Genomic DNA, 13,775 nt, shown 5'->3' with positions numbered 1-13,775 from the left:
TCACTGTCGTTACTGCTGTTTATGCAACTCAAGCACACTAAAAAAAGGAAAACCTTCTGTAATCTTTCTGTGATTTAATTTTCTCACTGTACATTCTCACAGTTTATTACCGGGCTGAATTTCTAAGCCTCCGTTCCTCACGCATGTCCAAAGTTCAGCGGGGATGAAGATGATTGGTCTCACCTCTGCGTATGTTTCGATATTATTGTGCCTTTCAGAGGCCAATTGACACTGCTTCATTAATTTGTTGAGCATGATATGCTGACTGCCCCCCACCCCCACCCTCCACACGTCGCCTCTCTCTCACACACACACACACACACACATTGTTCCTCCACCCCTCTACCACTTGCTCTCCAGACAACTTTCTGTTTGCTGTGTGACTTCTGTGGCAAAAAGCCTGTAAACAAGAAAGAAGAAGGAGCACAGAGACAGAAAGGGAACGAGGAACTCAGCTGTGTCAGCTCTGGATGCTGGAAACTTCTAACTCAGGGAAGTTATTAGACCCAAGCTGAAGACATCTGCAGGTGAATACACTGGAAAGAAATATGGGATGCTTCTATAATTCATAATTCTGTGTTTCAAGTTAGAGTGACTCTTTACTTTTAATACATGCACCAATGAAATTCTTTCTCAGGGTATGTCATTCCTTAATTGTTTTTATGATCTCAAGTTTTAATATTTCAATTCTGGTTTTATTACACTGGTAATAATAATGGAAACAATTTGTTCAGTGTTTTTCTTGATCATTCAGAAAGAAGTAAAAGATGAAATTCAGTGATAGCAACAGTTGCTTCTTTGGGGGGTTTTGTTTTTAATCTCGCACCCATCACTACAAATCAGATTTTTTCTTCCTGCACTAATAAGTAACAATGTTTAAAAGCAGGTCTGAGTTGATCAAGGATGCTGTCCTACCTTATGCTGTGGCTTGTGGCCTCTACTGCTTCAGGTAAGCTCTGAAAAGCAACAATTACAATTGCTGTGATTTTGCCTCCCTTATATAAGATGTTTGCCTTTCGTTTTTGTCTTGTTTTTGAAAACTATTGTGGACTTACACGTTAAATCCACAATTTGTTAGACGTGAAAGATGACTGGGTAAAGCACGTAACTGTCACATTCCCTGATAGACTTGAAGAATGAAAAGTACTGTGTGAGTAAAGTTTGTGTAACACTAAAAGATTAAGTTAGTGAAATCAAATTAAATGTGATTACAGAAAATAGCATTCATTTGTTTATGTTTTTAAGTGTGAGATGTAAAAATGTCAACAACGTACTCATCATATTTGGAGTGATGCACTTGTACTCACAGCAGAGAAGAGCTGGCAGCCTTCTCAGCTGTTGATTGTCTTCAGTTTTGGGGGTTTAGGGTTGTTCTTGTGATAATATTTAACATCACAAATATGAGTATCACCCAACAGCCATCCAATTGCAATTTCATTTATTTGCATTTTAATAGATAAAAGCATCTGTTGTTTCGCTGAGTTAGGTCTGAATGAATTAGCTTTGCTTTCTGGTTGATTATTGTATGACGTTTATATTGGGTCATATTGAGGTTTCATGAATAGCTCTTTTAAACAGCTGAAGGACTTTGGGGCAAAGGTAGCTGTTTACCCAGCTGAGCAGGACATCAGAAATAAAATGCTGGCTTGACACGACATTTAATTTTCAGTGTTGTACATTGTGCTATGTGGCGAATGCAAAATGCTGAACGTGGAATCTCAGTTCTGCTTCAAGATTCAACACGCACTGTAAGAAAGGCCAAATGGAAAATTTTATGACCTCTAACTGGAAAGACGTCTCAGCTTCTCCAGTGTCGGTAATTTGACGTAATGTACTATCCAGCTGAGTTTTTAAAAACGTTGAGATTCTCACCAAAGCAATCAAAGAAATCAGTGTTCTTTGTTGCAAAAATATGCTTTATTAACCCCTCAGGGTTTGGCCCATTACACGAAATCCCTTCCTCAGAAATGGCTAATAAATATTTCTCCGCCCTCACGTGTTTAAAATTCTTAAATGTGTCTCTAGTTTTATTTTTGATGTCAAAGACAAAGGGTCTAAGCAAAAATTACAGCAGTAATATTTAAAGTTTCCCATAGTAACAGTTTTTATACCCCCACTGTTGAGATATAACAACAATGTGAAAAGCAGAAGTATCAAGTATAGATGGAGCCAAGAGTCTTCAATCTGTTTCCTGAATCATACTCTTAAAATAATTCTGAATCACAGAGCAGATGAGATAATCAAATGGCGAGAACAAAAATAATATGCAACACAATAAAAAAATAAATAAATAAAAACCCTCAGAGACCATCAGGAACAAATTCAGTTCATTAAATCGTTCTACCATATTTTTCTATGTCATTTTAATTTGTGCCGTTTCTTATTTTTAGCTGAGTGGAGGCGTCCAGTGATCAAGTTAAACTCCAAGGTGGTTAAGAGCGCTGAGGTGGTGGTCAGAGCTGGAAGACCTCTGGATCTGAGGTGTGAGGGTGAAGCGCCTGTAATCTGGCAAACCAGACTACCCAAACACAGACGCTACATATCCAGGGGCAATGGGACTGTCCGTACTTTTAAAGTTGAACGTCCCACCGCAGAATTCACTGGAACGTACAAGTGTTATTATACCAACGGGTCCCATCGTGACTCCTCGGTGTATGTGTATGTAAAAGGTGAGCTTCTGCTGTTCTGCTTCCTGAAATTTGTGCTTAGCTGGAGCTTTTATGTTTATTAGTGTTCAGGCTGTTTCGCATTAGTTAATTGTTTGAAAATTCTTCTTCCAGATCCAAGTCATGTTTTCTGGACCAGCAGCACATCCCTGCAGGTGGTAGCGAAGGAGGGTGAGAGCTGCCTGCTGCCCTGCCTACTGACCGACCCAGAAGCTACAGACATAAGCCTGCGCATGAACAATGGCACTACTGTGCCACCAGGAATGAACTTTACCATCTTCAGACACCGTGGCATTTTCATCCACAGCCTTCACCCCAGGTTTAATGCTGACTACATCTGCACCGCCAGGGTCAACGGAGTGGAGATGACCTCTAAGGCCTTTTCCATCAATGTCATTCAGAGTGAGAAAAATAATTTCCCAAAGCTTTTTTCTTAGAATTCCTCTAAACTGAAACTTGTCTGGGATGGCTGTAACTCAGGAGGTAGAGCAGGTGGTTCAGTCACTGGCTACTTCTGTCTCTGGTCTGCATGCCTAAGTATCCTTGGGCAAGATGTTCAACCCAAGTTGCTCTCTGATGCATTTATAGGATTTTGAATATGTGTGAATATTAGATAGAAAGCACTTAGGTGTAGAAAAATGTGCTTTGAGTGCTCAAGTAGGCACTCAAAACACAAATATAAGAATCAGCCCATTACTACTTGTGTCTATTTTGACATTTGGGTATGATTTTTCTCTTGTTCTAGAGCTCCGTTTCCCTCCATACGTCTTCTTGGAGACAGAGGAATATGTACGCATAGTTGGGGAAGAACTCAAGATCCCATGCACAACACACAATCCCAACTTCTACTACAACGTCACCTGGAAATACACAACCAAATCAGTCAGTACAAGATATTTCTACGTTTTACAGTGATACTAATCAAAATTTTAATTTTTTCTTTTTCTTCTTTAAACATCCTTATGTATTTGTCTTCAGGTCCCAAAAATTGCTGAGATAGTTCGCTCCAATGGTGAAAATCGCCTGGACATAGAGAGCACACTGACTATCGCTGCTGTGGACCTGGCAGACACAGGAAACATCTCCTGCATCGGTTCTAACGAAGCAGGGGTGAACACTTCAACCACATACCTGCTGGTTGTGGGTAAGCCACAAAAAAACACCCAACAGCTAAAACCTCTTGGAATTTATAAAGAAGAGCCTAAAGTATTCACTTTAAAAACTGTTTAATGATTTCAATAAACTAAAATGTTATTCTCTTCATTGTTTGAGCAGACAAGCCTTATATCAGACTATCACCCCAGCTGTCACCTAAGCTGGCCCACAAGGGCCTCTCGGTCGAGGTGAACGAGGGAGACGATCTGGAGCTCAGCGTGCTCATCGAAGCATACCCCCACATCACAAAGCACAGATGGGACACGCCGAAATATCCCAACACAGCCACACAGGAGAACAAGCTCATCCGATACAACAACAGGTGGACTAAAATAGCTTCATGGGAAAGAAACATACAATACCCCTACTCATCATTCTGGTATCTCAGCAGTACAGTTAGAAAAGTGCGAAAATCAAGTGTACTACAGGAAGAGGAAGTTTTACTAAATTTGAGATTTGCTGTCCTTGCATTCTGCGTAAATCTGACCAGGTCATTATATTTCCTCAGGTCATGAAACTCAAAGAGGGAAGAGTGCTGTTCTCTTTTTATTTCACCAATGATGCATAGGAGCTGTCTGAATTCAAGCCACCAAATTAGTCACTTCTGGTTCTGTAGATATTCCTCTTTTTCACCATTTATTTATTTTTGTTTTAGATACCATGCTATTCTGCAGCTAAAAAGAATGAATATACAGGAGCAGGGCCAGTACACCTTCTATGCTCAGAGTGAAATGACTAACGCATCCATCACATTTCAAGTCCAGATGTATCGTAAGTGACAGAAACACAAACTAACATCGTTTAATTTTTTTCTTTGTCAACTGGTCGTATATCTCGATCCTTCACTGTTGAGTAATTATTGTTTTTCCCCCTCATTTCTTCCCACTGGCAGAGAGACCAATTGCTGTCGTGAAATGGGAAAATGTAACCACACTTACTTGCACTTCGCATGGCTATCCTCCTCCCAGAATCATCTGGTATCAGTGTTTTGGAATCCGACCCACGTAAGTATAACTACGCAGAAAAGACGTCACCCAGTCTCTGACCCTGTGAATGAACACAAACTGTAGTGATTTTAGTGATTTCTCTCTGAGATAAGGTTAAGCACTTATGTTTCTGTCAGTTTATTGTCTTTCTCTATCTGTGCAGGTGCAATGAAAACAATACCGGACTGCAGATGGCAATCCCTCTCCAAGCTCCTACAGTGGAGGTCCAGAGGGAGGAGTACGGGGCTGTGGAAGTGGAAAGCGTCCTCACTGTGGCGTTTTCCAACAGGAGGATGACAGTTGAGTGTGTGGCTTTCAACCTCGCTGGCGTCAGCAGTGACACTCTTGCCGTGAACGTTAACGGTGAGCACTCGATCATATGTCCATTTTAAGGCTGCTCTCTATATTTCTCATTTCTCTAGAGTACCATTACTGGATGTGGTTCAGATCTAATCTAATGTTTCTTTCATGGAAAGAAAAAAAAAAGTTATTTCTCTTCTTTTCTGAGCATGGTTATTAATTATCCTCAATAAATATGCAAGTGCTAGATAAATTCTGTTTAAGGACATCAGCTTGTATGTCACACAGCCAGTCTTAATGAGGTTAACTCACATTGAAATCTCTCTCTATGAACAGACTGGCCCTTTACTTCCCTTCTGATTGGAGCGGCAGCAATTTTGACCATCCTTCTTGTGCTCCTCATTTTCCTGTTTTACAAATACAAGCAGGTAGGTTGAGTCAATTCTTAAAAATTAACATCGCAAAATAAACTGTAAGAAGCATTTCCAACATCCAAATATGACACCCAAAAACATTTAAAGAAAGCAGTTACTCCATTCTTTACTGACTTTATTTTAAGAAACCGAGGTATGAGATCCGCTGGAAGATCATTGAGGCGAGAGACGGGAACAATTACACCTTCATTGACCCCACGCAGCTGCCCTACAATGAAAAGTGGGAGTTCCCTAGAGACAAGCTCAAACTAGGTGTGCAACGTGATTGTAAAATTGACTAAATTCTCATTATATTACATCAAAATAATAATAATTGAATATTTGATTGTAAATTGCAGACTAGGTTGAAGTCAAAATACTCCTCTGTGTATTTTCTCTACAAAAGGGAAGATCCTGGGTGCAGGCGCATTTGGGAAAGTTGTTGAGGCCACTGCTTATGGAATGGGAAAGGAAGACAATGTGATGCGTGTAGCTGTGAAAATGTTAAAAGGTTTGGATCCACTGTTATACTGTGAGTTTTTTTGAGTTGAGCGTGACAGATCTTTCATGGAAAATAGGACCTAACTGAGAGGTTATTGTCCACATGAGCAAGTCAGACTGACTCTGTGTAAAATACATTATATTTAGACCTCTGAAAAAAAAATGTTTCTGCAGCCAGTGCCCATTCAGATGAGAGGGAGGCTCTAATGTCTGAACTGAAGATCCTGAGTCACCTGGGTCACCACCAGAATATCGTTAACCTACTTGGAGCCTGCACCTATGGAGGTCAGAGAACGCAGATGAAACGGAAACACTGCAAAAACTTGTGTTAAAATTAGAAGTCATCCATATCATGGAAAATCCTGTTTAACTAAGCATGCAAGCTCATTTCAACAGTCATAAAATAGCGGGTTTCCTCATCAGGTCCAGTGCTTGTGATCACTGAGTACTGCAGCCTCGGCGACCTGCTGAACTTCCTTCGCCAGAAGGCAGAGACATTTGTGAACTTTGTCATGAATATTCCCGACATCATGGAAAATTCTACCGACTACAAGAACATCTGCAATCAGAAGCAGTTCATTCGCAGGTACATCAGCAAACACACTTAATGAAAGAGGACATGTGAAATGTATCCAAGCACTGATATCTCTGTTTACTTTTAACAGCGACAGCGGGATCTCCAGTGAAACCTCGAGCACCTACTTGGAGATGAGACCCAACCGCTTAGCAGAGTTGCCGACTGTGGAATCATCTGAAGGTAAGCTCGTCATCAGCCTGAGGTTTAAATTGTAGAAAATGATCAGATCAGTGTGCTGACCGCAGGATTTTATTCCTATCTGATTCTTTTCTAGACCCTGTCTGTGAGGAGAGTGGTGACTGGCCGCTGGATATTGATGACCTGCTCAGATTTTCCTTCCAAGTAGCTCAGGGCCTTGACTTTTTGGCCAGGAAAAATGTGAGTTTAACACTCCATTAACAAATTAGAAATTTTATGTTTTCTGGTTTGTGAATAAGAACAGAATGTGATTCACAAATTGTTACAGCCCCGCATTTAATTTGAAATAATACAACACAACAATGCTGAAACTTTGTTGTTTTTTTATATAACAAATTATTTCATGATTTCAATTTCATACCAGAGACAAAAAAAAAATCATGCATTGGAAAGCAGGATGGGTGTGAGGTTAACTGACCGCAGGTGTAACATGATTTCATTAAGAAGCTTCCAGCAAAGGCTTAGACTTTTAGAAGTAACAATGTGGAGAGCGTCACCCCGGGCAAACAGTTTAGGATAATTTTTCTCTGTTTAATATTGCAAATGATGTAGATAGTAGATTATCTAAGATACATAATGTCATTATAAAAATCATACAAGGAGCAATGGTTGATCTTTAATCCGTAAGTGATATTGCAATAAAAATAGACATGGAAGAGGAACTGTGGTTAGGCTAATTTAAAAATCTTTATGGGAACAGGAGGAGCTTTAAAATGCACATAAAAAATGCAAACCCACATTATGCATGTATTGCTGGAGTGTGGCTCCATAGCAAGAATTATGAATATGGGGCATTATCTGATTTTTTTTTTTAAATGTGGCAAAGCAGGCATTTGAAATCTTTTATCTCATACGGTGAGACAACCTGCTTTGACCAGTCCCCTTTCCATGTTTTTTAAAGCTGATATCAAAATCATTTACTTCTTTCAGTTTTAAAATCGTTTTTATTTCCTTTTTGCTGTTTTCAAAAAAACATATGGGGTCTTAATGTCTTACAAAAACATTGCTTTCAGCTTTTATTTGTTTTTACACAGCGTCCCTGTGTGTTAAACCACTCCTCTGATCTTATGAGGGGTATTTCCCATTACATATTTAGTCATAGTTTGACGTTGTACATTTCTTGATGGAGATCTTTCGTGCTAAATTAAGCCTTCCACTGATCTTATTGTCTTTCACTGGGCAAAGCTCTACAAGCAGAGACAAACTGTGTGAAATGTGTGTGTGCAGTGTATTCACAGAGATGTGGCTGCGAGGAATGTGCTCCTGACCAGTCGCAGAGAGGCGAAGATTTGTGACTTCGGTCTGGCACGGGACATCATGAATGACTCCAACTATGTGGTGAAAGGCAATGTAAGCGTTTGAACTGATAAGAGCTAAATATTGCTTACACGGTATCCATTGCAAATCACTTAATTTGTTTGTGTGTTGTTTTGTGCGAAGGCACGTCTGCCAGTGAAGTGGATGGCTCCCGAGAGCATCTTTGACTGCGTGTACACCGTCCAGAGTGACGTCTGGTCCTATGGCATCCTCTTGTGGGAGATCTTCTCTTTAGGTAAGAATGCGTAAACATGTCATCTGTGCTTGTATTTATTTCATTGGTTGAGGCTGAAAATCCCATCCTGTTATTCACTACTAGGCAAAAGCCCCTACCCCAGTATGGCTGTGGACACTAGGTTCTACAAGATGGTGAAGCGTGGCTACCAGATGTCCCAACCAGACTTTGCTCCACCTGAAATGTAAGTTTGACACTTCAGCAGCATGGGATGAGTCACTGCTTCCCCTTTTTCTCAAACACTTTATTTTGTCTGAGGCTCTTATCCTGCTAACCATCACCTGATTATCAGTTGAGTTTTACGGGCGTATCAAGTGACTATCAGCAGAGTTTTTACGACTGATACAATGGCAAATCATCCAATTAAAGGCCTTCGTATCAGCTGCTGGCACGTAGTTAAGCAATAGTAGGAGTAATACTATGGTTATGCTTACTAACCAGTGAGATCAGCTGATAACATGCGGTGACTTTTAACTAGTAACAAGTTAATTTAAGATGACAGACTTATTAATGTAGCTGATCGTGAATAGGCGCTAGCCTCCCAAAGTTCAAACAGTCTGCTTTCTAAATGGTCTTTATGAATGAACAAAGATCCTATTTTTTCCCCCTTCCTGCAGTCTCGCGGGCTATCTGACATCTGAAATAACTGACAGATGAGATAACCTCATAATGCACTTCCATTATTCATGAATTTAATTTGCTTTTGGGTTCTCCCTTGACCTCAAACCTAAAACTAAATAAGTCCAAACTCCAAACTTTGCAAGCCATCGAAATGAAAAGATTTTATTTTTTTGCGATACAGCCCTAACATCTGTATGTGCTGATTTGCCATGGCATGTCACACTAGCCAGGAATAAATGTGCTGTGGAAATAGACTGAATCTGAGTCAGGGCCAAATCATTTCTTGTTCTGCTGTGAGTCAGGCCTCAGTTCTGCCTGTTAGCCACATGATCTCGAAGCTAGAGAGCCATGTAACTGCTATTTCATGGCAACTAAATGGAACTGGAGGGGCAGGGGTCCTTATAAACAACTCTGTCTGTTTTTTTAACTGCGTCACCGCCTCCATAAGCCTCTCCTTATTCATCTAACTTGGCTTTACACTACACAGTCTGAGGAGTGAAAATAAGAGTGCGAAACCCCTTTAATGTACACCATGAATTGTTTCTCTGAAAGAGCTCTTTTTGATTTCAGCTATGGTATCATGAAGATGTGCTGGAATCTGGAGCCGACAGAGCGTCCCACCTTCAGCAAAATCTGTCACATGATACAAAGGCTACTTGGGGACCAACCTGAGCAGGAACAGGTGAGTTAGTCTGCAAGTGCAACGTGGTCCTGATGTGTCTTCATCAAAAGCACCCAGGGAGAAAAACATGTGGCGGCCCAGCCAAGATGTCCTCGGGAAACCCTGTTTCTTTTAATTTAATGCTCCTTAAGGCAATTACATGATTTAGATTCTTTGCGATAATGTCTGTTTGGGTGTTGTTCCAACTGAAGATACTCACAATACCACTATTTATGTCAGTCTAAAATATAAACTCTGTAATCATGTTTTGTATAACTCTCACCATCTTGATGATACCTCTTCCGCAGTTAATGTACCAGAATGTGCAGGAGCAGGTCACGGAGGGTGAAGAGTGTGACGAGTGCTTCGACGGCCCCTGTGACCAGTCTTGTGACCACCAAGAAGAAGAGCAGCCTCTGATGAAGACCAACAACTACCAGTTTTGTTGAAAGGCCTTAAGCTCAAATCAATCAGCAAACCAATCACTCATCAACAAGGATCAGAAAACTGGCATGATCTCTAGTTTGCAGCCAAAGCTCCACAGCTTGTTCCAATCGCCGGAGAGTCGCCTTATCAGCTATTTTTTGCCTGTCGTGCCTGCTCTCCAGACAGACGAGCAGCTGCGGCAAGCATGTGACCTGCCTCTTTTGCATGCGATCCATGACTAGAAATTGCCACGTCTAAAATGAAAGGAGGAAACAATGTCAACAAGTCACACAAGATATCAAAGGGTAGTTTATTCTAAAGATTGTTTCCGTGGCAGACTGTTTATTAGCCCTTCTTCTGTTCTCTATTTGAGGTCAAATCTGTCAGTTTTTCCAAGCAAGAATCTGCCTGATTCTTTTGTTTTATTCTTGTGAGTGTGCTCTTAATTATCTATTGCACACCATGTTTATTATACTTTTTATTACCGCCACAGGAGACTCAGAATTATGTGTTCTTCCATCAGGATCACTGTCTTTCATTATTTTGGGGGTACAACAGTCGGAAACACTGAATTAAAACAATGAGAGCCTTTCTTCTCTCCAGACAACTTGTGTTATATTAATTCTAATCAAAAAATATAAAGTGCTCAAGTTTTTCCCTTGATTTAAACATGCTAAAAGAGCCAAAGAGGAGGCAGATAATGAGTGCAGTGTTTTCCTCGCTGGGCTTTGGTCACAGCTGTATTTCTTGTGACACACTTGCAGTAGCTGTCAGTGAGTTGCAGCATGTGATTGTTCCACTTCAATCTAATTAGTCAGCGTGATTTTAGAACAAGGAGTACGACTGAGCTGAGCAGGGAAATCGGTAGATGTCTTACGGAGCAGAAGAACAATGTTTGATGTTTGGGGTTGATGGGGTTAGCAGGGTGCAGCTGAATCTTGTACTTTCCTGTAGCGTTAGATGATAAGTTTCATGCACATGTGTATGTAGCAGTCAGCCTACACTGCCAAATGTATGAAGATTATATGATCATATATATATATATAAGCTATACAAGAGACAGAGACTGCCAATTTCTGTGACTTTGGCTACTTTAAATGTGCTTGCATCTGAATGAAACAGAAGTGAGATGTCGAATAATGTATATATAACACATGAATCAAGAATGATCTTTATTTTCTTTATTCTCACTGTAGAAGAGATACATGAATATTTCATAGATGTGTTATGTCTCGTTTTTTTTCTTTTGTGCAAATGAGACAATCAACAAAAAAGCTGCAAATTAAGTCGTTGCAAAACTGCAGAGGCGTTCATTAAAAGGTTTATCACTGAAACTCTGTGTTTCAATGTAAAGTTTTATATTATCCAACTGAAATGTTGTATTTCACACCAATTTTTTTTTCTTTGTTGTTCCTAACTGTGCCGACAGAAACTGTTTCCTTCGTGTTCTTCTCTCCTCGCTTCCTGTTTTTATTGGATAACATCCAGTCCACATTTCCCACAGTGTCTGTCAACAATTGCGCAACTCTAAAATCTTTATAGGGAAGTAATAATCCGGCTTCAGTTTCTATGTCAGTCTGGACTCTTTTCCTTCTCCGTGTGGGTTCAGCTAGAAACCTATTTCATTCTCTATCAGTTTCAGACACTTTTCAGGAATTATCTTGCTCTACTTTATCAGGTGCTGAAATTTGCTCTATCAAGAAGCTGAGATATTACTGATTTTGAGCAAAGCATGATCATCGTCACTGGGTTGTACTCTTTTTGTCAGCTGCTGTGTGTAAAACTTTAAAAGAATCTACTCTCATATATGTGACGTGCGTTCTTACTGTGGCTTGAAACATATGACAAACTGTAAAGTATCTGTTTTGTCCACTCAAATTGTTCCTACCTTATTTTAAATGAATATAAATGTTTTATCAAGAAGCTGGTTCAGATTTGAATCTTATTTCTCATGAAAAACATCAAAATTATTTTGTCGTGGAGTAAATAACAGTACTTCTGTTTACATTTTAGCTATTAAACATTTGCTGGGACTTCATAGATGCTTCTCTTCATGCCTGGATTACAACAGGAAGTTCATGCGCATAATGAGGCTCATAATTTGCTGGAAGAAATTGCAGCAATTTCTCTACACAGTCACCCATTTTCTCAGAATTAACTGGATAATTTATTGACAGGGTGTTATTTTAAAAAAAATGAAGCAGACTTAATATCTGTTGATTCCAAGTGTCAAATTTGTATTTTATAGTTTTTCATTGTAATTTTAAATGTGATACTCAAAGAGATCTCAGTGTGAAGAACAACATCATTATACTGGAAAAAAATGAAGAGAAAGAGTAAAAGGTTTAGGAGTGTCCAAAGCAACAGGTTGTGCATTGTTAAAAGGGATGAATGCAATGACCAGCTCAGCAACACCAAAAGGCCTGAAAGACCTCAGAGGGCAACTCAAGTGCATGAAGATAGAATTATTTCCATGGTTAAGAAAAAGAGCTTCACAACATCTAACTAAAGGAAGAACAGTCCTGAATCAGAAGTAGTTATATTGTTTTCAAGCTCTGCAATTATGAGTGGAAATAGAGGTTTTACACAAACATACAGTATACTTTAAAAAGTTCAAGGTTGAGATATATTTGTTCGTTCTTTTTTTAATTGCACTGTCGTGAACTTTAACATCTAATGTGTTAACTGTGCCTGTAGAGTTTGACATGTCACGCTTTTTATTCTTGCAGTTTCTCTGACCTTGGGGTGAACTGACTCTTGGGAATACTGCCAACTGTTTTAAAGCTTTTTTTTTTCATAATCTTTCTCACTGTAGAATGATGAGCTTCAAATTGGTCCCAGATTACAATTATAATCATTCTCTGATGAATAGCAACAACTGCTCCATTAAGGACATCAGTCTAAAGCCTGATGTCCTTAAATGGCATTGCGTTAACACATGAATGTGTCAACCAAGCCAATACTTTAATAGAAGTGCTCACACTAATGCTAATGAGGTGAATCAGGTGCATCTGATCATCAGCACCTTGCTGCTAAAAAAATAAATAAAAATTAAATTAAATGAATGTACATTTTTTTTAAAAGACAATGAATGTCAGGCTATACCAGGGGTGTCAAACATAAGTTCCTGGGGCCAGAATCGGCCGGGCAAAGGCTCCAATCTAGCCCACTGGATAACTTTGGAAAATGTGAGGGAAGGCATTAATTTTGGACTTCTAACTACATTTATGTATATGTAATATCTATTACAGCTTTGGATATTCATAAAAAAAAACTTCCTCATGGCTTCTTCAAACTTCCTCATATTACTTTAAAGTAATTTTGTAATAGATAAAAAAGGAAATCACAAAAAAGTTCATTTTTTCCCCAAAATTCTACCAAAATGTTTGTTTTTTTAATTAATCCATAATAATAATACAAAATGGGCATTTTCTGTGAATTAACAAAATCTTTCAATTTTATAGTTAGTGGGCATTCTTGAAAATAAGCTAGCACAACTTTTTTCTGTAATTTTATACATTTATTTCTTACAATTTAACTCCAAAGAGTCATGCTGATGGAGTTCTTTCATTTGCTTCAGCAGCATTTCTTTATCATGCAGAAAAAGATGTGTGTGGTTAAACTTGCACTTCTTTTCCTAATGTTAAAGAGGACATGAAACACTGCACATAAAAAGGCTAATTTACATTGTGGAGCGCTGCTCTCAAAAACTGAAATAG

The 13,775-nt window shown here is 39.2% G+C and overlaps 1 protein-coding gene across 2 annotated transcripts; it reads left to right on the top strand.

The window, feature by feature from the left end:
* Positions 1 to 406: 406 nt before the first annotated feature.
* On the top strand, positions 407 to 11,979 carry LOC134640605 (macrophage colony-stimulating factor 1 receptor 1-like). Of its 2 annotated transcripts, none has more exons than XM_063492518.1 (22): positions 407 to 527; positions 887 to 949; positions 2,391 to 2,669; positions 2,781 to 3,068; positions 3,412 to 3,548; positions 3,645 to 3,810; positions 3,942 to 4,143; positions 4,477 to 4,592; positions 4,714 to 4,825; positions 4,971 to 5,170; positions 5,444 to 5,535; positions 5,667 to 5,793; positions 5,927 to 6,031; positions 6,196 to 6,306; positions 6,445 to 6,607; positions 6,687 to 6,778; positions 6,873 to 6,976; positions 8,024 to 8,146; positions 8,237 to 8,348; positions 8,433 to 8,532; positions 9,540 to 9,651; positions 9,939 to 11,979. In XM_063492518.1, exons 2-22 carry the CDS (start codon positions 904 to 906, stop codon positions 10,077 to 10,079), a joined length of 2,928 nt encoding a protein of 975 aa, XP_063348588.1. In that variant the 5' UTR covers positions 407 to 527; positions 887 to 903; the 3' UTR covers positions 10,080 to 11,979. The 2 variants fall into 2 exon arrangements, with proteins under 2 accessions (XP_063348588.1, XP_063348594.1); XM_063492524.1 differs by having other exon boundaries at positions 884 to 949.
* Positions 11,980 to 13,775: the final 1,796 nt, after the last annotated feature.

This window comes from Pelmatolapia mariae, linkage group LG2, assembly GCF_036321145.2.
Source record: "Pelmatolapia mariae isolate MD_Pm_ZW linkage group LG2, Pm_UMD_F_2, whole genome shotgun sequence".
Lineage (NCBI taxonomy): Eukaryota > Metazoa > Chordata > Actinopteri > Cichliformes > Cichlidae > Pelmatolapia > Pelmatolapia mariae.
This window is presented reverse-complemented; position numbering and strand designations above follow the sequence as displayed.